We start from the raw sequence: 25,536 nt of genomic DNA on the forward strand, positions 1-25,536 counted from the left end.
CCGATCTAACAACTGCGTCAGACACTTGTTGTCTTATATGGGCGTTGCCGACCGCAGCGCCATATTCTGGCTGTATAAATATCTCTATATTTGAATGCTCTTGGCCAGTTTCTTTGGCGTTTCGGTGTACAAATCGTGCAAGAACGAAGTGGCAACAATAGGAGTGAGAGACCAAGAACGAAGTGCACTGATTACAAAGAGTATACGACAGGGAAAATAGTACTTCATTCCTGCTGTTGTGCCGGCCGGGATGGCTGAACAGTTCTAGGCGCTACAGTCTGGAACCGCGCGACCGCTACGGTCGCAGGTACGAATCCTGCCTCGGGCCTGGACGTGTGTGATGTTCTTATATTAGGTTTAAGTAGTTCTATGTTCTAGGGGACTGATGACCTCAGAAGTTAAGTGCCATAGTGTTCAGAGTCATTTGAACCATTTTGGACCTGCTGTTGAATTTACACATCGAAGAAGGAATGATGGAAATAAAAGAAACATTCAGGTATTGGATTGAAATTCCAAATGAAACGACATCAATAATTAGGCACGGTTATGACCTTTCTTTTCTCAGTGAATGTGAGAAGGAATTAAGGGGTTTTTTGGAAGGTTTATAGAGTCTGATGAGTACAGAATATTGACAGTATACCAAAGAAAGACGAAAGTAATTTGTGGCAGAAATGGGAATAGCGACAAACTTGCGTAATACCTAGGGGCAACATACAGGGCGTTGATAAAGATACGAAGACTCCACAAACCCAATGAATTACCATGACTAAACCATTCGACTTCAAAACAGCTTCCAGTCGTTTCGTTTTGGATAAATACAGTTCCTATAGGGTTTTCAGGGGAATCTTATATCATTTTCTTGCAAAATAGTGGCAAGTTCAGATAACGACAATGGAGGTGAATAGCGATCACGCACCCTTCTTTCCAAAGTAGACCACAAAGGCTCAATAGTATTGAGAACTGGTGGTTGTGGTGCCCAGGCGAGATGCGACAGTTGATACTTGTGCTAAAAAAATTAGTCCTGGATGAGGCGAGCTGTATCACAGGGGCCCTGTCAAGTTGGAACACACCACCACCATTGGGAAATAAACATTTTATCATGGAATGGATCTCATCAGCTAAATCCTTGAAAGTAATGCGACCTCGCAGAGTAACCACGGGGCCCATGGAATACCACGATATAGCTCCCTCAATCAGCACAGAGCCTCTACCTCATTCTTTCACTCCTGGGCTGTAAATTCGGCCAAAAGTAGTAAACAGTGTGAATCAACACTCATCCGACCAAATGACATTCTTCCCTTCCATTGCTCCACAGTCCCGGTTTTGTGGCTTAGCACCGCGTGTTTTCTACTGAGGGTATTTAGACACTGGTGAGAGGTTTTGGAATTCCATCTCGGCCTGCAGTTCCGAGTTTATGGAGCTGCCGTCGTCTTAGTGCTGACAGGGTTCGCGAGAGCGATATTCAGTTCTCTAGTACTTTTGCAGCTGTCAGCTTTCTACTTCTCGTCACAATCCTCTCCACTTGACATAAGCCACGATCACTCGTAACACACTTCCGGGCATGTTTTAGCAGATGATATTTTTCTGCTTTCCCTGCAAGCGGTGTATGTCTTCGATAGGGTGCTTCTTGGACCACCACCAAACACCTTGGCAACCTTGCTCACGGAAGCACCCACCAAGGGAACACCAGCAGTTTACTTAGTTCCGATATAATGTCCTCACGACTACTGAATACTGTTCTGACCACAACTGACACTTATAGTGCCTTGAGGATATTGCGCAGGTGTCATATATGACAGGTGAGCCGTGGTAAAAATTGCTGTTTTGAAGAGCGCGCCGCAGCGCGAAGCGTGAAGCAGTCGGCCTCCGTTTCTGGCGGTGGCGCTGCTGTGGCAATCGCAGCTTTGGTGTCTGCCTGTGGTGGGAAATGGGAAAGGTTGCCTGTTCACGTGCGTTTAAGGGGCGCTATGAGCTCGCCAGTTGGTGAGCCTGGGTCAGTCTCTCGTCCCCAGCTTGCTCGTCTGTCTCTCGTCCGCATTTGTTAGGCAGTTGGTGTCTGTCTGTCTTTCTGTCGGTCTGCCGTACGTTAATAGCTGCCTCTGTCATGCTTGTCGGATCCGGTGTTAACGAATTTTTGCTTGAAGTGTAACGGCCCAATTCCTGAAATATGTTTTTATCTTGCCTATCATCTTGAGAGGCGATATATGTGTAATGTAGAGCATGTGTGGTCAACCTTGTATATTTTCTGTAAGACTGCATTTCACGGGTTTTTATTTAAATGGTCATTTTAGTATATGAAGTTGCCACCCTTCCACCGTAAGATTTTAATGTTAGTGTTTTGTACCATTTCCATCCCTCCTACGGGGTGCATAGTTTATGTGCTTGTGTGAGTTGTTAAAATTTTTAGTTTAAAGTAATCTGGTGTATTGCAGATTTGCACCAGTGTAGTCTTTCAGAGGTTGTTGTGAGCTGTCGTGACAACGGCCATGTCAAAATGGAGCGGAAAGGTTCTCAGCCCGAAAGCACATACAGTCAAAATTTCTTCTTTCTGCCTCTGAATAAATTGTAACTTGATATTTAGAGGGTGCTTTCTGATTATAATTTTTAATCTGTTTAAAGAAATAGGCTTTTAGGAATAAAATTTTCATTTGTTGAAAGAAATTTGATTTGTTTTCATCAGTTTCCCACTGGAACTACTTCCACGCTCACATAGTGTGATTAAATGTGTTAATGTTCTTGATGAATCGCTAGTAAATCAAGCAAATTCTTAAGAAAAAGTTTTGAAAGTAAATTCACGGTTCAACAGGGCAACGTGCAGGCTTGACTAGCATCTGTATTTATGTTCAAGCATGTATTTCACGTAGTTTATTTCATAATTTTGTCCAACCCCTGCAGTCGAAAGTTAAGCACTTCCGCTTCCTTGTAAACAAAATAAAACGACGGACAAAGCAGAAAGCAAGGAGGATGTAAGAAGCAGATTAGGTTGCCAAAGAGGGAATTACTCACAAAGAGGAATCTGTTGCTATCGAACGTAGCCCTTAATTTGAGAAAGAAATTTCTGAAAATCACGTTGAAGCACAATATGGACTGTGGAAAAATCGAAAAATAATAAAAATCTTTTGAATCATAATATTACAGGATGTTGAAAATTACGTGGATTCGGAAGATAAGACATGAGTATGTCGCCGACAGCATGAGCGAGGAAGAAGGAAATACAGGATACTTGGACATAGGTTAAGACAGCAGGCAACAACTTTCATTCTACTAGAGGCAGCTGTAGAGGGCAAAACTGGTAGAAAAGAAAGAGATTGGAACATATCCAATAAATAACTGAGTATGTTGGGTGTAAGTGCTACTCTGAGAGGAAGAAGTTGACTTGGGAGAGGAAGCGATGATGGGACGCGTGCAACCTGTCGGTAGACTGACAACGCAAAAAAGAAGACACTGCACCTTGGCACTCGATTGTATAGTGGCCTCGATGTATCGACGCTCAGCCGGGTCGTTGTTCCTGTGCAGCGCCGGCGAGTCGGCAGCTAGCAGCCACCATGGCAGGCACCATAGCAGCCCGACGCCGCCAAACACGTAGAAGGTCAGCGGCCAGCGTACCGACGTCGCGCATAGAGCGCCCGTTGCCGCCATCGAGATCACCATACCACCGTACATCCCTGCACGACAAACAAGTTGCGCTTTTCAATTAAATCTTGGGGAGAAAACACTCCAGCATTCATGTGGCGCTGGTATTGTTCACAGGGATTACATACACGTATCACTTCTTCGTTTGGACTCCAATGTATATGGTTGACTCTAGTGGCCCAGATGTCATATTCTAAATATACTTTTTCCAGCGTGTATACGGTGAAACGCCTCTAACAAAGCATTGCACTTTGTTATACGTATATGTTTGTTATCTCGACATGATTCCTATATTTTGGGAAATACCGTTTTGACTATCTGGATGATTTGAAAAGATCTCCCGACCCAAAACTAGTCATCAAGTAAATAAAAGTGAAATTTGGAACTTTGGCTGTTTTTCCATTGTACTGATTAACACAAGCTGCTGTCCTGTAATTACTCCAGCATGCTGGAAGTTCATCTTTAGACTATGTTAACTGGAATATAGTCTTTGAAATTTGGAAGGTAGCAACGATAAAAAATAGGGAGCTAATGGTTATTCATAACTTGTACAGAAACAATATTGCAGTTATAAAAGTCGAAGGGCACAAAAGGGAAGGAGTAGGTGAGAAGAAAGTGAGGCAGGGGCCCCAACGTGATTCAGACTGTGCATTAAACAACCAGTAAAGAAAACCAAGGACAAAATTGGTTGGTACATAAGTACATGGCATTTTTCTGTAAATTTAACAAAAACAACAGGTACACATAACAGAGACATTAGTCGTCATATATTCTCTTTCACTACTTACAACAGTCTGCCAATGCTGGGGTAACTTTCGGATTCCGTGACTGTAGAAATCACGTGGTTTTGAGGCTAAGAACTCGTGAGGCATGTTAGTACATTTTCATTCTGACAGGAAATTCCTTGAATGATGTTCGATAGAGAGCGGAAAACGTGAAAGTCTGGCCGCTTAAGTTCAGCTGAAAAAATGGGTGTGGCATGACTTCTCAATCCAACTCCTGTATAGTGTTTTTTGTCTGTCTAGCAGAATGCTGGCGGGAGCTATCGTGGAATAGCATAACTTCATGAAGTCTTATGTGCGTCGTTCTTGGACTGCTCTGCAAGAGTCTCAGTCGTTGACAATAAATGTCAATAAATGTAGTGATGGCTACACCTATCCACAAGGTGCATAACACTGTCTTTTTTTTTTTTTGGATGCGCGCAAGTCTTTGTACAGGAAATTGCTGCTTTGTTTGTGCTCAGTCAGTCTTTCTTTTTCTGATGTTATCGCTAAGAGAACATTTCGTCAGCGGTAACGATACAGGATGGTCGGTTTTGTTCACGAGCCAACTGATGACGGGCTAGCAGAGATGCACATACGGCCATCCGCTAATTTTTGTTGCAAGAAAATGTCGCACGATGGTGAAATAATCACAGTTCATCACATTTCTCATTTCTCAAGAACAGAGACGTGAATCATAGCTGATTAAAGCGTTTAAACGATCTTCATCATACCCCAAAATCTTCTTGAACGTGGAGAGTCACTAATGTCAAAACGATCCTCCTCAAAACGAGAAAACCATTTCCTTGCCGTGCTCTGTCCAATGACATTATCCCCATATATGATGCAGATGTTTCTGGTTACATTCGCTGTTGTTTCCCCTCTTTCGGACTCGAGCAGAACAATATTCCGGAACTGTTCCGATTTCTCCACTTGTCACTCCATTTTCTAGCGTCCACAACTCCACTCACTATCTCCAAATGACACAATGCCAATATGTAAAATCAAAGAGCAACAGTGAAATACAAACAGAAAATGACAATCGATAAATAAGTGCACAGAAACCAATAACAACATGCAAAACAAAAACGCTACCAACTAATATTTGGATTGACAAGTATGGTGCTGCCACGACACGCACTGGTGAGTCACCCATTTGACTTGAGCTGAGCCATCCTCTCACTACAAGTGCAATTTATATGTTTTAGGCCTTAAACTTACAGCTATTGCAACAATAGTAAATGTGATGAAGGTACGTAAGAAATTGTGAATATAATTGGAAGGAGAAACAGTATTGGTCGTATTTTTTTGTTTTATTAGCCGCAAAATCGATTTTCGGTCACTTAGTGACCATCCTCAGTGCTGTAATATACAATTAAAATTTGTAGACACTGGTATCAACAAGCTTAGAGCTTAGAGCCTGTTGATACCAGTGTCTACCAATTTTAATTGTATATTACAGCACTGAGTATGGTCACTAAGTGACCAAAAATCGAATTTGCGGATAATAAAACAAAAAAATACGACCAATGCTGTTTCTCCTTCCAATTATATCCATTATCTGGTCGTGGTGCACAGAACACTCCATGGAGTCGCCAATCAATAAAATTGTGAATATGTTTATTATATATATGTGGCATAAGGTTCAAATGGTTCAAATGGCTCTACGCACTATGGGACTTAACATCTGAGGTCATCAGTCCCCTAGACTTAGAACTACTTAAACCTAAAGACATCACACACACCCATGTCCGAGGCAGGACTCGAACCTGCGACCGTAGCGGTCGCGCGGTTCTAGACTGAAGCGCCTAGAACCGCTCGGTCACACCGGCCCGCAAACTGACTAACTTGGTTAGTGTACTGAGAGTTGCTAGATTTGAGAGGTTGGAAAGTGTATTGTTTGGATGTTAAGAAGTATATATATAAAAAAACTTAGTGTTGTCATTCATGCGCATATTTCATGTTTTACCAACCTTTCCCTTACAATTTTTTTAATCGGCCGTGGAACCAAGTGTGTTCGGAAAATACTTGCATTTGCAACTAACAGAGAATTTCCGAGCACCCTGTATTTTTGAGTGTGGATAGATGTTCTCATGCGTAGTTGATGATTACTGTAGTACGAACTTGAACCACAGCGTACGAAACGTTCCCTACTGCTCTGCCTGCTGCTCATTGTGTTATTTACTTTATGTCATTGATGTAGAAGCTCTTAACAGTAACAGAACTGTACGACCACATTCTGTACACGATTTCATTGGTTTTCCTTGCCTGTGATAAACATTGTAAGTTAACATTAATTCAGTGCTTCCTCAACATTGTCTATCCCTGGGTTTCCTTTTTGCTTTACCATTATTTTTTAATTCTTTAACTTTGTAATTTTCATAGTGTTACGTGGGTCAAAATGCGACCCCCACACTGCACCAAACGCCCCCCCCCCCTCTACTAAGTAACGAGTTACGCTTGTCCAGTTGGCGGGGTGGGGGTGGGGGGGGTGGGGGGGCGGGAAGAGGGGGAAGAGGGGCAGAGGATGGGGAGAGTGGCTTCAAGATTTGCTTTGCGTTACAGTTTACCGTATAAATTAAATATATAAAGAACAGATACCATCTTCATATAGATAAGAATTACCAGCAAACGATCTTCTTCAGTGCCGATACACTCACATTGCTCAAACTCTTACGGGAATCGGTGATTGACTGCCGCGATTAATGAGCATAGTCGGCAGGGGCATTACAAGTGTAGTATGTGAACAGTAAGTTGGAAGTGTGGGTCCCACGGGGAGCGTACCAAAGATAAGTCCCTGCAGTCGCACTAACTTCTGTGTCCTCAATGGCTCAGTCGGATAGAGCGTCTGCCACGTAAGCAGGAAATCCCGGGGTCGAATCTCGGTCGCGGCACGTATTTTCAACTGTCCCCGTTGATATTCATCAACTTCTTTAAGCAGCTAATGGTCATATAAATTTAAAGTCAAGCTCCTCCCAATGTACCATAACAACATGCCATGCACAGGTATGTATGGTATGGTCGTCAGTATACAGGGTGATCAGAAACAGTCTGTTAAGCTTGTAAGAGTGTTGCACGGGAGGTTGCGCTGGTAATAATTAGTAAGAAAAATATCGATTTGTTGCTCCGTCTCTGAGTTACTTAGCATTGAATTTAGTCAATCAGGTCGTCACTTTTCTTTGTTATGGTTTTAGGGCGCAAAACTGCTACGGTCATTAGCGCTCGGTCTGTGACTTAGGAAAAGGTAAAAAAACCAAACTGAAAACCAGCAGCAATGGGAGCGAAACTGAAAAAAAGTGGGGAAACTAATAACAGAAGGAAAGCTTAAAAAAACACTATAGAAGAAGGGATGTTTGTCCCCAAAAAGAGCTTCAAATGACTGACGTCATCTCACTGACACTAATAAACTCGAGAACGCTATCGGCTGAGCGCGTGTCATCTGCTAGAATGGACGACATATCAGGCGACAGCTGTAGACGGGCGCGTAACGGAGTGAAATAGCGGCACTCAAGTAAAACGTGTCTCACCGTCCACAGTTGAGAGCAGTGAGGACAAAGAGAAGGGGGGGGGGGGGGGAGGGGAACGCCACTTAAAAGATGTCGATGGTTAAAAAGACAGTGTCCTATCCGGAGTCTAGTTAAAATTACCTCCTCCCGACGACGAGTTCGGGAGGAAGAGGTCCAAGCACAGGGAAGGGCTTTCACGTCCCGCTATTTATTATTGGGAAATGTCGACCAATGTTCGTGCCATAAAAGAGCAACACGACGACATAAAACACTCCGAAGATCGGCGAAGGGAACCATGCGAACAGCAGGCTGAAGAAGAGAGACTGCAGCCTTGGCCGCTATATCGGCCGCCTCGTTTCCACATATACCAACATGTCCTGAGATCCAGAGGAACGCCACAGAGACGCCCCCCCCCCCCCCCCCCCCCCCCCAAGTGGAGCAAGTGGAGACAGTCCTGAATCCGGTGGACCAGAGGGTGGACAGGGTAGAGAGCTTTGAGACTGAGGAGAGAGCTGAGCGAATGTGAGCAAATAATATACTGTACCCGCTGATGGCGACGGATGTATTGGACAGCCTGGAGAACAGCGTAAAGCTCCGCAGTAAAAACCGAACACCGGTCGGTAAGCCGAAATCGATTAGGGCTGTCGCCAACAATATAGGCACTCCCAACACCAAATGATGTTTTTGAGCCATCAGTGTAAATAAATGTGGCATCCTTCATTTGTGCGCATAGAGCAGCAAATGCCCGACGATAAACAAGAGAAGGGGTACCATCCTTGGGAAACTGACAAAGGTCATGGAGCAGGCAGGTCCGGGGCAGGAGCCAAGGCGGTGCTGTACCCCAGGTTGTCAAGAAAGTCTTAGGAAAGTGGAAGGAAAGAGAACGTAGCAGTTGACGGAAGCGGACTCCCGGTGGTAGTAGAGAGGAAGGCTGGCCTGCATACTCTAAATCCAAGGAGGCGTCGAAAGAAATGTCATGGGCCGGATTAGCAGGCATGGAAGACAGATGGCTAGCATAACGACTCAGAAGGACAGCTCGCCGATTGGACAGCGGAGGTTCAGCAGTCTCAGCATAAAGTCTTTCCACAGGGCTGGTGTAAAAAGCTCCAGACGCTAAATGTAATCCACGGTGGTGGACAGAGTCGAGACGCCGAAGAATAGACGGCCGAGCAGAGGAGTAAACTATGTTTCCATAGTCCAGTTTCGAGTGCGATAGAGGCGGAGAAGGACCACTCGGTCCGCTCCCCAGGAGGTATCATTCAGGACACGGAGGGTGTTGAGGGATCGCAGACAACGAGCCAAAAGATAGGAAACGTGAGAGGACCAGCACAGTTTTCTGTCAAACATAAGACTCAAGAATTTAGCGACGTCCGCGAACGGAAGGTGGACAGGGCCTAGACGTAAGGAAGGCGGAAGAAACTCCGTACGAGGCCAAAAATTGACACAAACGGTCTTACTGGGAGAAAAGCAGAAGTCGGTTTCGATGCTCCAAGAGTGGAGGCGTTCAAGACATCCTTGAGGACTTCGTTCGAGAAGGCAGGTCCGTTGAGAGCTGTAGTAGATCGCAAAATCCACAGTGAGGGAGCCCGAGACATCGGGTAGGAGACAATCCATAACTGGATTTATGGCAATGGCAAACAGTACAACACTTAGCACGGAGCCCTGGGGTACCCCGTTTTCTTGGGAGAAAGTTGTGTTCACCCGCACTTTAAATGTGCGCTCTGCCATAAATTCACGAAGAAAAAGGGGCAGCCGACCTCGAAAGCCCCAAGAGAACAGTGTGCGGAAGATGCCTGTTCTCCAACAGGTATCGTATGCTCTCTCCAGATCAAACAATACTGCTACCGTTTGGCGTTTCCTGAGAAAATTGTTCATGTTATAAGTGGAGAGAGCAACAAGATGGTCAACGGCAGATCGATGCTTTCGGAAACCGCATTGGGCAGGTGTTAAGAGACTTAGGGACTCCAGCCACCAGGCTAAACGGCAGTTCACCATACGCTCCAAAACCTAACATACACTACTCGAGAGAGAAATGGGGCGATAGCTAGAGGGGAGATGTTTGTCAAAAATGTTCAAATGTGTGTGAAATCTTATGGGACTTAACTGCTAAGGTCATCAGTCCCTAAGCTTACACACTACTTAACCTAAACTATCCTAAGGACAAACACACACACCCACGGCCAAGGGAGGACTCGAACCTCCGCCGGGACCAGCCACACAGTCCACGACAGATGTTTGTCCTTTCCAGGTTTCGGAACAGGAACGACGATAGCTTCCCGCCATCTTCTCGGAAAAGAACTGTCGGTCCAAATTCGATTATAAAGGCGAAGGAGGTAGTGCAGACTATGGTATGATAAATGCAGCAACATTTGGATGTGGATACCATACGGTCCTGGGGCGGAAGAGTGAGAAGAAGAGAGTGCGTGTTGGAGTTCCCGCATGGAGAAAACAGTATTATAGCTTTAGCGATTATGAGAGGAGAAAGCAAGAGGTCGCACTTCCTTTGCACGTTTCTTCGGGAGAAACCTGGCGGGTAATATGAAGAGCTCAAAATCTCAGCAAAGTTTTGACCTAATGAGTTAGAATTTGCGACGGGGTCCACTAAGGTATCATGCGCGACAGTGAGCCCAGAGACCGGGGAGAAACTAGGCCCGCCAGATAACCGTCGAATCCGACTCCAAACTTCCGAGGAGGGAGTGAAGGTGTTAAATGAGCAAGTAAAGAAGTCCCATCTTGCCTTCTTGCTATCGCGGAAGACCCGACGGCATCGCGCATGGAACTGCTTATAGCGGATACGGTTAGCCAAAGGGGGATGGTGGCGAAAAACGCGAGGAGCACGTCGCCGCTCACGTATTGCGCCACGGCATGCCTCGTTCCACCAAGGAACTGGGAGGCGTCGGGGCAAATCGAAGGTGCGAGGTATTGAATGTTCCGCAGCTGTAAGAATAACTTCTGTAATAGGAGTGACCTCATCGTCGACGCTAGGAAAGTGAAGGTCATCGAATGTCGCTAGAGATGAAAAAAGTGTCTAATCGGCTTGGGCAAACTTCCAGCGTCTCGGGCATATATGGCAGTTGTGGCTGCAACCTAAGGTGATGAATTTCATGTGCGGTGTGCTTCCACCCGCTTAGGGAAGGTGTACAGCAGTGAAGCACGCAGCAATTTTTGTGCCTGGAGGGCACTGACTATTTCTAACAACAAGATGCATTTCGTAATCGGGAACAAGACTTTACAGGACCTGCAATTGCGTCGACACCTTTCTGAATAACGAAAGGGTTGACTGTGGAGAAGTCTTGATCTTTGTCCGACCGAGAAACAACACGGAACTGTGGCACTGATGGAAGAATTGTCCGTGGCTGAGACTCATTTAACTTCCGCTTGTGAGCAGACATAGTAGATGATGAGGAAACCATTGCAGAGGTACCCCCACGATTACCGGAGTCTCCGATGGCGCGGTCCTTCCTTGTGGGGCCCTCTCTGAGGGCATACCTGCCTTAGGTGATTGTTCACATTTCAGGTCACACCTCACAAGAAACGGACGGAGGGACCAATCGGCACTTTCAGAAGGTACCAACCCGAGTAATCACCCCTCCCTGGGCCTGGCCATTACAAGGGAGTACGTACGTGTCCTACCTGTCTACCCGGGGTGGGGAATTACGCGGTACCCCGTCACCGGCTACAGGTGGGAATGCGTGGGTCGGCCTTCAGACATGCACAGGGAGGAAAAAAGAGAAAGGGAGGAACAAAGAAAAGGAAATGAAAGAAGAGAGGTCTCAAACGCCGCAGAAGAGAAGAGGGGAAAGAGAAGAGGGGAAAGAGAAGAGGTAAGGAAAAGAGAAGGACAAAGGAAGGACAGAGACTTCCCAGCAGAGAAAGAGAAGAAGAGAGACTGTTTTACGGTTTCAAGCGTCCGTCTCCAGACGTAGGCACTAAACATACCCCCAGAGGGGGAGAAAGGGAAGGGAAGAGGTGGAGGTGAGGGGGGGGGGAGGGGAAGATGGAGGATGGGGAAGGATGTGGAAAAGGAAGGTATGCAGCCCGGAAAGGAAAGAGAGCCACACTAGCTCGGGGTCCCGTGCTCCCTACGCACGTATCCAGAAAAGAGTTGAACCCCTGGGGGGCAGGTCGTCGAGTGGACAAATTCAAGGAGCCTGCCAGAGATTGCGTCGCTAAACTTGTTCTTCGTTTGCTTTCCTCAAAATGAACAAATGTAGCTTTCGCTCACCTAGTTTAAATATATCACTTCCGAAAAAGGGATATTTTGACTGGTGGTAATCATTTGAACAAAAAGAAATTCAGAGACCCACAGATGTCTTTGCATTGTCGCCGCATTTTAACTCGTGCAAATGCTTAAATTTGTGGGGGCAACGATCTGATTTTCTACCTTCAATGCTAAATAACTTGAAAGCGGTGCAATGTATCGAATTTTTTTTCTTAACATTTATTTCTCAGCACAGCCTCGCTGCAAGACCCTTCCAAATTTTAAGTCTGCTTCTGCCCACCACGTATGTACACTACATGGGATTGTCTATCCACTAACTGCACTTACATCAGTAGTTTACAGTTCCACCACACAACTACGATGAAATACAATTATTGCCATCGACTTATAGGAATCTTTAGTTTTTCTAAGAGTAGAACTAACAGTGCCAACAGCCTTGCCGCAGTGGTAACACCATTTCCCATCAGATCTCTGAAATTAAGTGCTGGGGGGCTTGGCTAATACTGGGCTGGGTGAGTGTCATGTGAGGACAATTGAGGAGTTACTTGACTGCGAAGCAGCAGCTCCGGTCACGAAAGCTGACAAAGGCCGGGAGAGAGGTTTGCTGACCACATGCCTCCACATGTTCGCCTCCTGAGGTCCATCGACTGAGTGGGAGACCTCGATCGGTCAATGCAGTTGGGCTTTCCGAGAACGCTTCGGACTGAGTCAGTCAGTTCTTGGATTATCGGGCTGCTTTTTTAATTAGAGGACCAAGGCCTAAACACAAAGAAAACTAAAGGTTTTGTGCTGTTTGGCTAATTGCTGAATGGTATACATAAAAAATATTAAGCAAATCTGAGTTACTTGGTAAGGATTATTTCTCCACTGCGTATGGAAATGTACTCTTTCCAGAGACGGACGTTATAAGTACAAAATCGTAATGCAGATCTGCATGGCCTCAAACTTCCGTTATACCTCCGGCACGCGTAAGTAATGTATAACTGGAGCCACTACACACAAACGTTGCTTGTAAAATAATGACCGGAAGAAGAACAGAGCAGATTAACAGCATAGAGTTATCTTGCTTACGCAGTACCATGAAAATGAGAACAGAACAACGAGATCGGTGTAATTATCGATTCTATCGGCAAGGAGTGTCGTCTTTAGGGAACAGAAGGATCTGTACCATCTAGGTTAGCTACATTGCAGCACCGACAAATTTCACGTCTTACCTACAAATATTGTAGAGAATTTGCTTCTTTCGTGGTCTGGCGCCCATCTGCAGACAAGAGTTTGTACGGCTGGTACTATTCCAGCCTGAAACAAAGAGATCATGTTAACTGCACTTATTAGTCGGAATTGTAATTATGGAATATATATAATTGAAACTTAGCTGCAAGTGAAATGCATGTTGCTTGACGAAAGGTTATTTTTGGAACATCGATTATGAAACTTACATCATGTATGTACCAATGCCTGGACTCCAAATTACATTTTAGAAAAAAAATTAAAACAAATGTCAGCTTACAGAATTAACAAAAAGTAAAAAAAATGCAGTTACGGTCTTCAATTGGAAAGCAGCTGCACTTTTGGCGTACGTCGTATTTGCTGATTCGTTCTCTTTAACTTCTCTGAAGACATTTGTTTCGTTTATTCATAGCTTAAATATATACATGTTACATCGCTTTCTCATCTAACGCCTTATCACCAATGGCACAAATGTTCTATCAGTAATTTATGTCGTGTGACTAGGGCCTCCCGTCGGGTAGACCGTTCGCTGGGTACAAGTCTTTCGATTTGACGCCACTTCGGCGTCTTGTAATTTATGTAAATGGAAAGTGTATACAACGAAGTTTATGATTATTACTGCTTGCCAACGAATCAGTGTCGTAGGGCGCTTTCACTTGCACTTTAATTCATAAGTGTTCAGAGAGGAAAGAAACATGGGAGCGCAAGACGTACCTGCACCAACCCCTGTGCGACTCTGTTGGCGAACAGGACGTAATCACCAGCCCACACTGAAGCCGGAGTAAGAATAGAGAGCAGAGACGAAACAAAGATGCCAACTGCGAACACCATCTTCCCTCCAAAGTAATCTGCTAGCATGCCGCCCGGGAAGTGTCCGATTACATAGCCATAGTAATAGGCGGCCAGGATTTCGCCCTGCTTCTGCTTGTCCCACGCGAAGTCACCGTCCTGCAACAAACAAAAACAGGAAATTCGTTTACTCTTTCTTTCAGCTATACCTGCCGACTTCACAGGCTTGTGACTTGGAGGTGTGGAGAGTATGACAGGGAACCGAAAGGATAATTCAGTACGTAAAGGGAGATGATATTCTAGAAGCCATTAGGAGTTGGTATGCTATAGTAGGGGAAGGAATAAAAAACAAGGACATGAGAGAATTGGGGCTTTGTACTTGGAATGTGAGAGGAGAACGACGCCAGCAGCTCTGCAGTAAATTTCAGCTTGTAATAGCGAATACATTGTTCAAGACTCATAGGAGCAGAAGGTATACTTGGAGAAGGCCTGCGGTTGTGGGAAACAGAGTGCGCACAGAATAATGTGGCCGGCAGATGCACAGTCGGCGGAGCATACGTGGAGAGTGGTACTGATGGGGGTTGCAGGCAGACCGTCAGCGGGCTACATGGGAAAAATCGAACGCTAGAAGAAAAATACCCGTTATAAACGAAGCCTACATGCATAGTTCTTCTAAATAGTAAGTGTGCCCTTTCCATGCCCACATTTGCATAGTGACATCAAAATTCTGTTGAAAATGCAACAAAAGTGGCGGTTTATTTAGGCCGGACTTGTTAACCATTTGTAACTTTCAGACAAGCGTCATGAGTGGTGAATTTCGAATGAAACTTGCATTTCTCTTGTTATCACGTTAAAATTTGTGTATTTTGCCAAGAAACAGCGGAGTTTACGCAATGCTACCTCACTAACATACTGGGCAGACGCGACTGCGAGACAATTATGAAAAAGTGGTTTGTTAAGTGAGGAACTTAGGACAAGTAAAGTTAACAGCTTATGAAAAAGCACATCCGGGGTACATTCTTTCATCAAAAAAATCTGTAGCAGTGGAATACCACATACAAAACCGTATGACATAATACTCTCTTCTTTGTGTGCTATTAGAGGCCAAAATCTCTTTTCGATATCTCAAACCGTTTATGGTATATGAAGAATGGTGTGGATATTTCTTTCTGGCGCCCATGACCGCAGATCACCCACCCAAGTCTAAAGAAAAATTCAACGTGTTACCTACACTTCATGCACAGTAAAGTATTATCTAATATGCACCACATGCAAAATCATAGCGACCCTTGTTTTTCATTGCAAACTTTTTCCAATTTCGCGAAGTGTCTTACTTAAATTCAAATATCACAATAACTATTACCATCAACGAAATGATGGGCACGTAATCATGAAGCTGATATATGAGGCTATAAGTAACGCAAAATGATTTTTTTCTTACCGATTAGTTTCTCTAAAATACACTGGTGTCCAAAATTAAAGCAACAAACCGCTATTTCCCTGTTTTGTGTCTAATTCACATTTTAATCATACAAACTCCGGTCAACGGACAACCAGGCCAACAATGACGTCAGGGTACCTATGAAACGGGGTAGTGTTTGCCATGTAGACCCTCATCCACAATGCCTCTGTAGACAGTGACAGATGGAGCAGTATGGCACAGAGGAGACGCCTATCGGACTCCCTGCGGTGGTGGGCCATAGGAAGAATGGAAGCAGGACAGTCACAAACTGGTGTGGCCTCATAGCTTATTCTAAATCGTTCTTTTGTTTCTCGGATGCGTCTACAGTTTAAAGAGAGTCTGAAATCGTAGGGCCGCTCATATGTGACATCACAAAGAAAGGACCGTTATTGCCTGTAAGGACATGACGATACTGTCTTAGTACCGCATGTCAACTGGCATCTAACCCCGCAACATCCGCTGGACCTGTTGTCTTGAGGCAAACGATGTACAGAAGGCTCCAGCAGAGTGGCCTTTATTGTCTGAGACCTGCTGTCTGAGTACCTGTGACGCGTCTTCACTGAAGGGAATGTCTAGAGCGGAATCGTCAGCATGTCACTTAGGCGGTCGAACAGTGGGCCAATGTTCTTTTCACAGATGAGTCCCGATTTGGTATGGAGAGTGATTCTCGACGGATTCGCATTTGGAGGAAACATGGAACTCGATTTCTGGATCCAAACAGTGTGGAAAGAGATCGATACCGAGAAGTATCCTTAATGATGTGGCCGGGAATTATGCTGACCACTCGAACAGCTCTTCATGAAATTGTATGGGTGAATCGGCAAGGTTTAACTGCTGTCAGGTATCATGACAAGATCTTGGGACCTCACGTGCAGTTGTTGCGAGGTGCTGTGGGCCCAGACTAGGTACTTATGGATGGTAATGCTCGACCTCATAGAGCACAGGTCGTTGATGTTCTCCTGGAAACGGAAAATATTGCACCCTGACCTAATAGCTCTCCAGATTTGAATCCCATAGAGAATGTATGGGATGGAATTCACGGGGAGACAGGCTGCATCACGTCAGCTTCCACCAACCACTCTCCAAGACTTGCGAGCAGCTCTGCAGGAGGAATGCGCGTTATTGCCTCAACATGAGATTGTTGATATCATTCACAACATTTCCCGTCGTTGTCACGCCTCTATTGCTGCCAGAGGTGATCACATCCTATACTGAGCACATTAACCAGTTGTCAGAATATGTGTGCAAATCCGTTAAGTTGGGAAAAACGAAGAACATTTTTGTCTACCGTTATGCACATTGCAGTTGTTTACGTTATGTAATCTTTACATTGTTTCTACTTTACTACCACCTGTTCCTGCTGTTTTCTGGCAAAATAAACGAAACCTTGCAAAATTTCCGTTTGTTACTTTAATTCTGGTCACCAGTGTGGTTTGAGACAGAGAATGTGTGCCTCGATTCTGTCATAGTAGCGTATCGCTAAACATCTGAAAGTGGGAAAACAATGTCGACCTCCCCTTCGAAGCAAACGAATGAACTCGCCCTGCGCTTCGGACGAAAATTAGTTACTGTGCACCGTCCACCATATCATATGTGGACTACTACCAGCTGGTTTACGTCATGGCAAGTCAGAGACTCTGAAAGCAGATACTAGATTGCAAGGCATACCTGGATGCTGAGAGGTAGCGTCCGTCCAAAAAATTGTGGAATTTATTTTATTACTGGCATATAAGCGACGCCAGCGCAGTAACTACGGTGGTAACTTGAACTAACAAATGTAGACGAAACAATAGGTGTGTATTCAACCAGTCAGTCGTGAACAGGCAGTGTCAAACAGTGGACATGTAACTATAGGACCTAAACTTCATTGTGCCATAAATCGTTTTGAAAACACATACCTAAATCAAATGTTTAAGAAATTCTCCAGAATGAAGGGGAGAAAGGTGCGTGCAAACACTATTGACGTCTGCCACGACTCAATCGAAATGTTAAATGTGGAAACATTTTTCAAAAATAAATCGTGGTGGATGATGTCATCAGTACTAACCTAATACAGAACGACAAAGTGCAGAAATACACATTCGACATAGCTGACATTCAAGCCAATGTGACAAGCGAGTTGAATAATACCGCAAAGGAGGACATTTCTGGCAGTTTCACGTGGTTTTATGAACGTTCTGTGCGTCGCATTCAACTTTGTGAGGGGAGGGGGGGAGTAGAGCCTGCGTAGAACACTGGGAGCATTAAAATCACCATTTTAACTTTTCTCTCTTGTTTCTGTTTCTTTTTATTAAGTCTGGAAACTTTTTGTACTGACTGGGTAAATTCAGATCACAATTCGGGTATGACGAAGACTAGACGAGTTTAGGAAACTCGTCAAAAAGTATCAATGTGTAAGGAAGTGAGATGAGTACTGTGAAATGATGATATACGTCTGACATTATCTGAGGGTGTAAATCAGGCGCTACTGACAGTTAAAGTCCGAGGCGGAGCTGCCCCAACAGAGAGAGTAAAATATGTTTTCTGTTATGTATTAAAGAACTGAAATTTTAGTGACTCAATTTGAATATCTTCCACACGGTTTTAAATTATGACCGTTGCCTTTTTCAGAACTGTTGACGCGAAGCGATGCTTTTCCTAGCCTTAAGGCTGCGCCTTGATATGTCAGTCGGCTCCAGGCAGCGGAGGTGTGGAACATGACTGCTATGTAGTACAACTCTTATGGACTGCTAGGAAACTCAACTACCTGTGCCTAAGGGAGCCGTACTAGACTACACACGTTCCACTCCTTATAACGAAGCGGACTGAAAGGAATGGCTGAACCTTTACACACTCATCCCTGTGTCTTTATTTCATTGATGCAGTAATCGACGTTCAACATTAATGTTCTGATAGCGTGTAGAATATACGAGGCTATGGATTTCGGAAGAATCCAGAGCGCTGCCATATCTGTTTTTGGGAACATCATCTACGTGAGTTTCACAGAGTACAGACAGCAGGAAACCATACACGCCGATTCACTAAGATAATCCAAGAGAGGGTCAACTTAACTAGTCCAGTCTCAAGTGGGAAGACTTGGCTAGTATACCGTGCGTCACGTGTACCCCTTTCTAAGGAACAGTGACTGACCTGAGAAGCGTGTATGAAGATTCAAATATGTGAGTGGAGTTTGCACTCCATGTTCTTTACACTGATCACTCAACATCTGACAGTGTTAACATCCTAACATGCCTGATAACAATACTAAACAGAAACAATATTAACGCCGACCGCTGAGGCCGAGCGGTTCTGGGCGCTTCAGTCCGATAGCGCGCTGCTGCTATGGTCGCAGGTTCGAATCCTGCCTCGGGCATGGATGTGTGTGATGTCCTTAGATTAGATAGGTTTAAGTAGTTCTAAGTCTAAGGGACTCATGCCCTCAGGTGTTAAATCCCATAGTGCTTAGAGCCATTTGAATCATTTGAACAATAGTAATGCAATCTCGCGGCTATTCTACCTAAGGAATTGCAACTTTAGCCGTGTACGAAGTTACTTTGATTTCAGACCTTGTCTTCTGTGTGCTTTACGTCTTATGTCGTGTGGTGTGATTAATTAAGATTAAATATGAAATTGTCGAGGCCAACGGCCTTGCTACAGTGGTAACATCGCTTACCGTCAGATCACCGAAGTGAAGTGCCGTTGGGTTTGGCTACTACTTGGATGGACGACCATCCGGGTCTGCTGAGCCCTGTTGGCAAGCGGGATGCACTCAACCCATGTGAGGACAATTGAGGAGCTACCTGACTCAGAACTAGCGGCTCTGGTGGCAAAAACTTGCAATGGCAGGGAGGATGATGTGCTGACCACATGCCCTTAGACACACACATCCAATGACGCCTATCGGCTGAGGATGACACTGGCGTCAGTCGGTACCGATGGGCCTTCCGAGACCAGTTCGGATGGAGTTTCGGATGAAACTATCGAGAGCTTATCAATAAAAGAAGAATACATTAATAGAAGATGGTCACTTGTTAAGTACAGCCGCGCGGGATTAGCCGAGCGGTCTTGGGCGCTGCAGTCATGGACTGTTCAGCTGGTCCCGGCGGAGGTTCGAGTCCTCCCTCGGGCATGAGTGTGTGTGTTTGTCCTTAGGATAATTTAGGTTAAGTAATGTGTAAGCTTAGGGACTGATGACCTTAGCAGTTAAGTCCCATAAGATTTCACACACATTTGAACATTTTTGTTAAGTACACGAGTCCCCGTTCAGAGGCCTTCTGCAAACATTATGAAAATTTCGGAAGTCATTTCTGAGGAAAAGATACATGACACAGTTTTCACTATAGGAGAGACTCGCTCACTTTGCGACCACCCGGACCCCTGACCGCCAGCTCCCCCGGACTGGCGTCAGGGTCGAAGAAGACGAGGGCGCTGCCGTTGGAGTCCCGTTCGCGCACGGCCGTCTCGTTGACCATGTCCACAATGGCCACCGACAAGTTGACACGCATCGCCAGGCTGATGCTCAGACCCAGCAGGCACAGCAGCGCCATCATGTAGCGCGTCTTCCACAGACCTGAGCACACAGGCACGCCGCAGTCACCAAATCAACTCTAGCAACTTTGAATCATCAGGTGACAGAAGTGCATTAATTTAGCTACCGTGCAAACGAGTCTTGTGGAATTTAAAGGCTTACATACTCGTGTTAAAACAATATAATGATATTAACTCGTAGCCCTGTGACACCACCCGCTTTACATGGCCCTGTTCAGAGTCAAATCTCATCCCTGTTTGTTGTCACTGGAGGGGAACCTTCTGCTTCCTACTTTCCGACTGTGAAATGCATCGTTGCTGAACTCTCCGCTAACCCCTTAATGTTTATTATCCAGAAGTATTGCGTAGTCCACAGAATCGAAGGTTTATGTTCCAGTAAGCACAGGAGACGGAAGGTCGAGTTATTAAAAACTGCTGCACATGCAAGACATAAGGTAATTAACTGCCTGATGTCACTGTCGATTTTCAGTCATCTGAGAACGCTACGCACATCATTGCCGTCTGGTAAATCACTAGCGGGTTTGCTGCACCTCTCAGTAGGATAAAACAGTCTAGGTTGCAATGCCAACAGAAGCTTTATTGAGGCATATAGTTCTTTTGAGGCATCTTCAAAACTCGTTTAGGAAGTTAACTCAAAAAATGTTGAAACTTCCTGGAAGATTAAATCTGAGTGCCGGACCGAGATTCCAACTCGGGACCTTTGCCTTTCGCGGGCAAGTGCTCTACCGTCTGAGCTACCGTCTGAGCCAGTATCTCGTCTCCTACCTTCCAAACTTTACAGAAGCTCTCCTGCGAAACCTGGCAGAACTAGCACTCCTGGCAGAAAGGATATTGCGGAGACATGGCTTAGCCATAGCATGGAGAATGTTTCCAGAATGAGATTTTCACTCCGCAGAGGAGTGTACGCACACTTCGCTGCAGAGTGAAAATCTCATTCTCAAAAAATGTTGCTATACCGTTGTCATTAAGTTGGAGGATTTACATAACCATCGTCAAGAGGTCGAGCAGCCGCCAATACAATGCCTAATAGCTTTAAGGAGTGTGAAGATACATTCTCGTAAAGTTATGGAAAAGAAGTACAGTATTTAAATCCAACAAAAGTGTCGAACACCTAGTAGCAAGTACAGTACAATCTTTGTGCAACACCAACAACATGATGCATTTCAATTCCGTACGTTTACCTCGCATAAAGTGACGTTGCCCCGGCGCAGAAAAGCATTCTCTATTTCAGTACTAGGCGACTCAATACAGTCAAATGAAAACGAGATACCTGGAAAAGAAGCAAGTAAATTGTTTATTATTTCAAAAGTAAATCCTGTAAAGTGTCTATATGTGCCCAAGTTATTTCGGCTACGCTGCAGAAGTTTCGCTAGGAAGCCCTTACACATCCTCAATACAGTCCCGATCTCTCCCCTCGCGATTTCCGTATTTTTGGAGCCCTGAAGAAAGGCATTCGTAGCGTCAGATATGCTTCGGAAGAACAGGTGCACTCCTGGTTACAATCATGGCTCCAAAGGCAACGGCAAACGTTTTTCCATGAAGATTTTTACCATCTTATCGCAGTGTGATAAATTTATTAACAAATTTGGCGATTACTTTTGAAATAATAAACAATTTACTTACTTTTTAGGGTTCCGTGCCTCAGTCTACAAAAACGGAACGCTTATAGGCTCGCTTTGTCGTCCGTCTCCCCGTCTGTTTGTCTATCTGCCTGTTCGTCTGCCCCTCTGTTCAGACCCTTTTTCTCTGGAAGAGGTTGGCGTGTTAAGTTCAAATGTATGTCACATACTAGGGTCTATAATCACTTGGCTGTGTAAGACTTTTAAGCTTCTAAGTCTACGCTGTCAAAAGATACAACCATTTATGTCACATATTTTGATACTCTAAAACTCACGCGTCAAAATCTAATGTGCTTCCCGTTGTCCTAGAATCATGAAATTTGACAAAAAGCAGGTTTCACAGTACAAGTAAAGGGAAAAATCCCAAATCGTTGATTTGTAATTTCTTTTGTCATTTGTTATCCGATTTCAGTCTTGAAACTGAAACATTCTATAAAAGTAAATTCAGACAACATTGTCCATGGAGCGCAGCGATCTAGTGCTAACTTTGGTTAAAACGACAGTCGAGATCGCAGTAACATTTGTTTATTATGACCGGTTTCGGCTTATGTTAAAGCCATCCTTTTCTTTTTTTGCCCACTTATGTCTGGTGCTGGTAGCTCCTCAGATTATTCACGAAACACCACGATGATACACTGTCAGTGTACGATTGTGGTGTCACGTGAAACAAGCTGAGGAGCCGCCAGCACCAGACATAGGAGGGGGGGGGGGGGGCAAAAGAATCTGAGGATGGCTTTAACACAAGCCGTAACCGGTCGTAATGAACAACTGTTACTGCGATCTCGACTGTTGCTTTAACGAAAATTCTAAAAAGTCTTTGAATACCTGGGACCGATATCTTGCCAGTATCAATTTCGATAATTGGTAAAACTCGTCAGTATCCTCGATTCCCGGAATGGATAAACTGCCTTTATACATAACTAAGCTTGTGTAGAACCATCACTGCAGGAGTCCTACACGCACCTGGCTAATTTTTTCCCCATCTGTCTCCATTTGACTGGCCATTATATAGGATATTCAAAACAAAATGTCGAACACTTTGAGAAGTGGAGGTACGCATCAAAACAAGAAAAATAAGTATAATAAACATGGATCCGGAAATGAATACTTTCTGAGGTAAGTCTAGTTAACACTGGTCCAGAAATGCGTATTTTCTGCGATATACACGTTTTACGGGAGGTGTTCAACGCAGCGTCCATTCATGACAATGCACCCCTCAACCCTCCGGCGTAAGGAATGACGCACCCTTTGAAGTATACACGGTTGTTGTTGTACCCGCTGGCACGCATTGAATACGTGACCGTGTATTGTCCGCACATCGTTGTTTGGCGTAACGTTAACCAATTCCTTCAAGAGTCCGCATTACCAAAAGTCTAGGGGATTGAGGTGTGAGGAACGAGCAAGCCAAGGTATGCCCAAATCCTGCCCACTCTGCCTCCTACCAATCCGGCGGTCCTGAAATGTCTGCGTCGGACGTTCGCACACATTGTGACGAAAGTGTGCTGGTGGGCCATCGTGCTTAAACCACATTTGTGTTCGTTTCTGCAATGGCACAGCCTCCAGCAAGGTATCCAATACGTTAATGAGAAAGTCCAGATAATGCACCCCAGTCAATCTTTGTGGTAGCACGTTAGGTCCTATTAATTTATCGCCAAGTACGCCTGCCCATACGTTGACTGAGAATCGGTGCTGATGCCCTCTTTACTGAATTGCTCTGGGATTTACATCTGCCCATATATGCTGGTTATGGAAATTCACATACCATCTCTTTTGAACTGTCCATCACAGGTAAATCAAATCTTGGATGTGAATAGTGGATCTGCGACGCACTTCTGAAACAGCCATTGACAGCCGCTTGCCATGATGATCCTGTGACATTACGGCCTGGGTCCGGAATGCGCTGTAGATCATACGGGTACAGTAATTGTTCATGAGGTACCCCCTGCCCCTCCCCCACATGAGAGAGTGAGACACGCCTTCCGCTGCTGCTAAACTTCGCACACTGGTCCCAGGGGTTTCTTCCACCGAACCTAGCACACCTTCCTCCACGTCAGGTTTGCGGACTGTGCGGGGCCTTCCGCTGTCAGTCTTCCGAGATGCAAGAGTACCTGCGTCCCTCAGATGCTCGAAAAGTCTGCCGAACAGCTTATCACAGAGCACTCTGCGCTGTGGGTATTTTTCAGCGTAGAGGGCAGGGCTCTCAGGCTATGTCCATTTGCTAAACCATGGCAGAATATCATATCCGCCATTTCACTTGTCGAGTAGTAGGTTTCCATTGCTAACAAGTGATGGAACAGAGAAAATGTAAAAATACTACACCATTTGTACGTAAAAACAAGGCCATAACAGAAAACACATAAGCGAATCAGCGTTTGGAAGAAGGTAAAATACCATGATACGTACTCAGGGTTGAGAATACTGTACAATAAGGCAAACAAATACGACGAAGCCGATCGAAGTGGCCGTGCGGTTAAAGGCGCTGCAGTCTGGAACCGCAAGATCGCTACGGTCGCAGGTTCGAATCCTGCCTCGGGCATGGATGTTTGTGATGTCCTTAGGTTAGTTAGGTTTAAATAGTTCTAAGTTCTAGGGGACTAATGACCTCGGAAGTTGAGTCCCATAGTGCTCAGAGCCATTTGAACCATTTTAAATACGACGAAAAGTAACGTAGCCTACAACACGACACGAACCACACAACTGATTGCAGACCACCTAATGGCAAGTACAGTACTGTCAGTAAGGCATCGTAAAACCCAGCTGACACATTTGACGTAGCGCCAATGCAACGACTGTGCTTAATATCCACAACAAAGCGTCGCGCAGCCCTTCCTATAAACACTTGTTTATCTCGGAAAGTATGTGTTTCTGGACCAATGTTTATTACACTTATTTTTCTTGTTTCGATGAGTACGACCACCTCTCAAAGTATTCGACACTTTTTTGAACACGCTGTATACTGCCCGCAACGAAATCCACGTTAACGTGTCGCCGTGGAAAAAAAATGATTTCCTTTTGTGCATCCGTAGTATCAACATATTATCTCTGGCGTACAGAGCTCAGAGAAATCTTCAAATCATCCGTTTCTACGAGAGAGTAGCTCCTCCACAAACGTACAGGGCGAACACATAACAGAAAAGGAGCGTCACAGAAGCCATATCCTATCCCCGCATGCGGAAAATGAATACCTGTTTACAATGACGGTGGAACTCTAGCTTTTCGCGAAGACCCTTTGCAACAGCCAGTAGATGGTTCAAATGGCTCTGAGCACTATGGGACTTAACATCTGAGGTCATCAGTCCCCTAGAACTTAGAACTACTTAAACCTAACTAACCTAAGGACATCACACACATCCATGCCCGAGGCAGGATTCGAACCGGCGATCGTCGCAGCAGCGTGGTTCCGGACTGAAGCGCCTAGAACCACTCGGTTACAACGGCCGGCCAGCCAGTAGAACACTTGCAAAGTATTCATGGGCCCACATGCAGTAATTAACGTAAAACAGATTTTCCATAGGAAATGATCCTCCCAAGCCAATAACTCTGAGGTGTTTAAACACTTTGTTGCACTGGAAATGCATGCTGTAAACATGGGACGCAAACTCTGTATTGACCATTGTGTAAGAACCAACCACTGTTTGAGAACCAGCAGTGTGGAGACCAGGTGCGATCGCCGCATATGCTCCTACCTGTTCCATATGCTCCTACCCGTTCGTCTATCTTAGACTGTGGTGTTGTCCCACAGCGAGGTGCCATAGCAAGAGTGGTACCTCGCAACGCAACTACAAGA

General features: G+C 45.0%; 1 protein-coding gene across 1 annotated transcript in view; it reads right to left on the bottom strand.

The window, feature by feature from the left end:
- Positions 1-3,663, bottom strand: part of LOC124788617 (sialin-like) — a 44,149-nt gene extending 40,486 nt beyond the window's left edge. The window contains exon 1 of the mRNA XM_047255887.1: positions 3,451-3,663. Within this exon, the coding sequence (XP_047111843.1) occupies positions 3,451-3,663 (213 nt within the window). The remainder of the gene's footprint in view (positions 1-3,450) is intronic.
- Between the last annotated feature and the right edge of the window lie 21,873 nt (positions 3,664-25,536).

The sequence above is a fragment of the Schistocerca piceifrons genome, chromosome 3 (genome assembly GCF_021461385.2).
Source record: "Schistocerca piceifrons isolate TAMUIC-IGC-003096 chromosome 3, iqSchPice1.1, whole genome shotgun sequence".
Taxonomy (NCBI): domain Eukaryota; kingdom Metazoa; phylum Arthropoda; class Insecta; order Orthoptera; family Acrididae; genus Schistocerca; species Schistocerca piceifrons.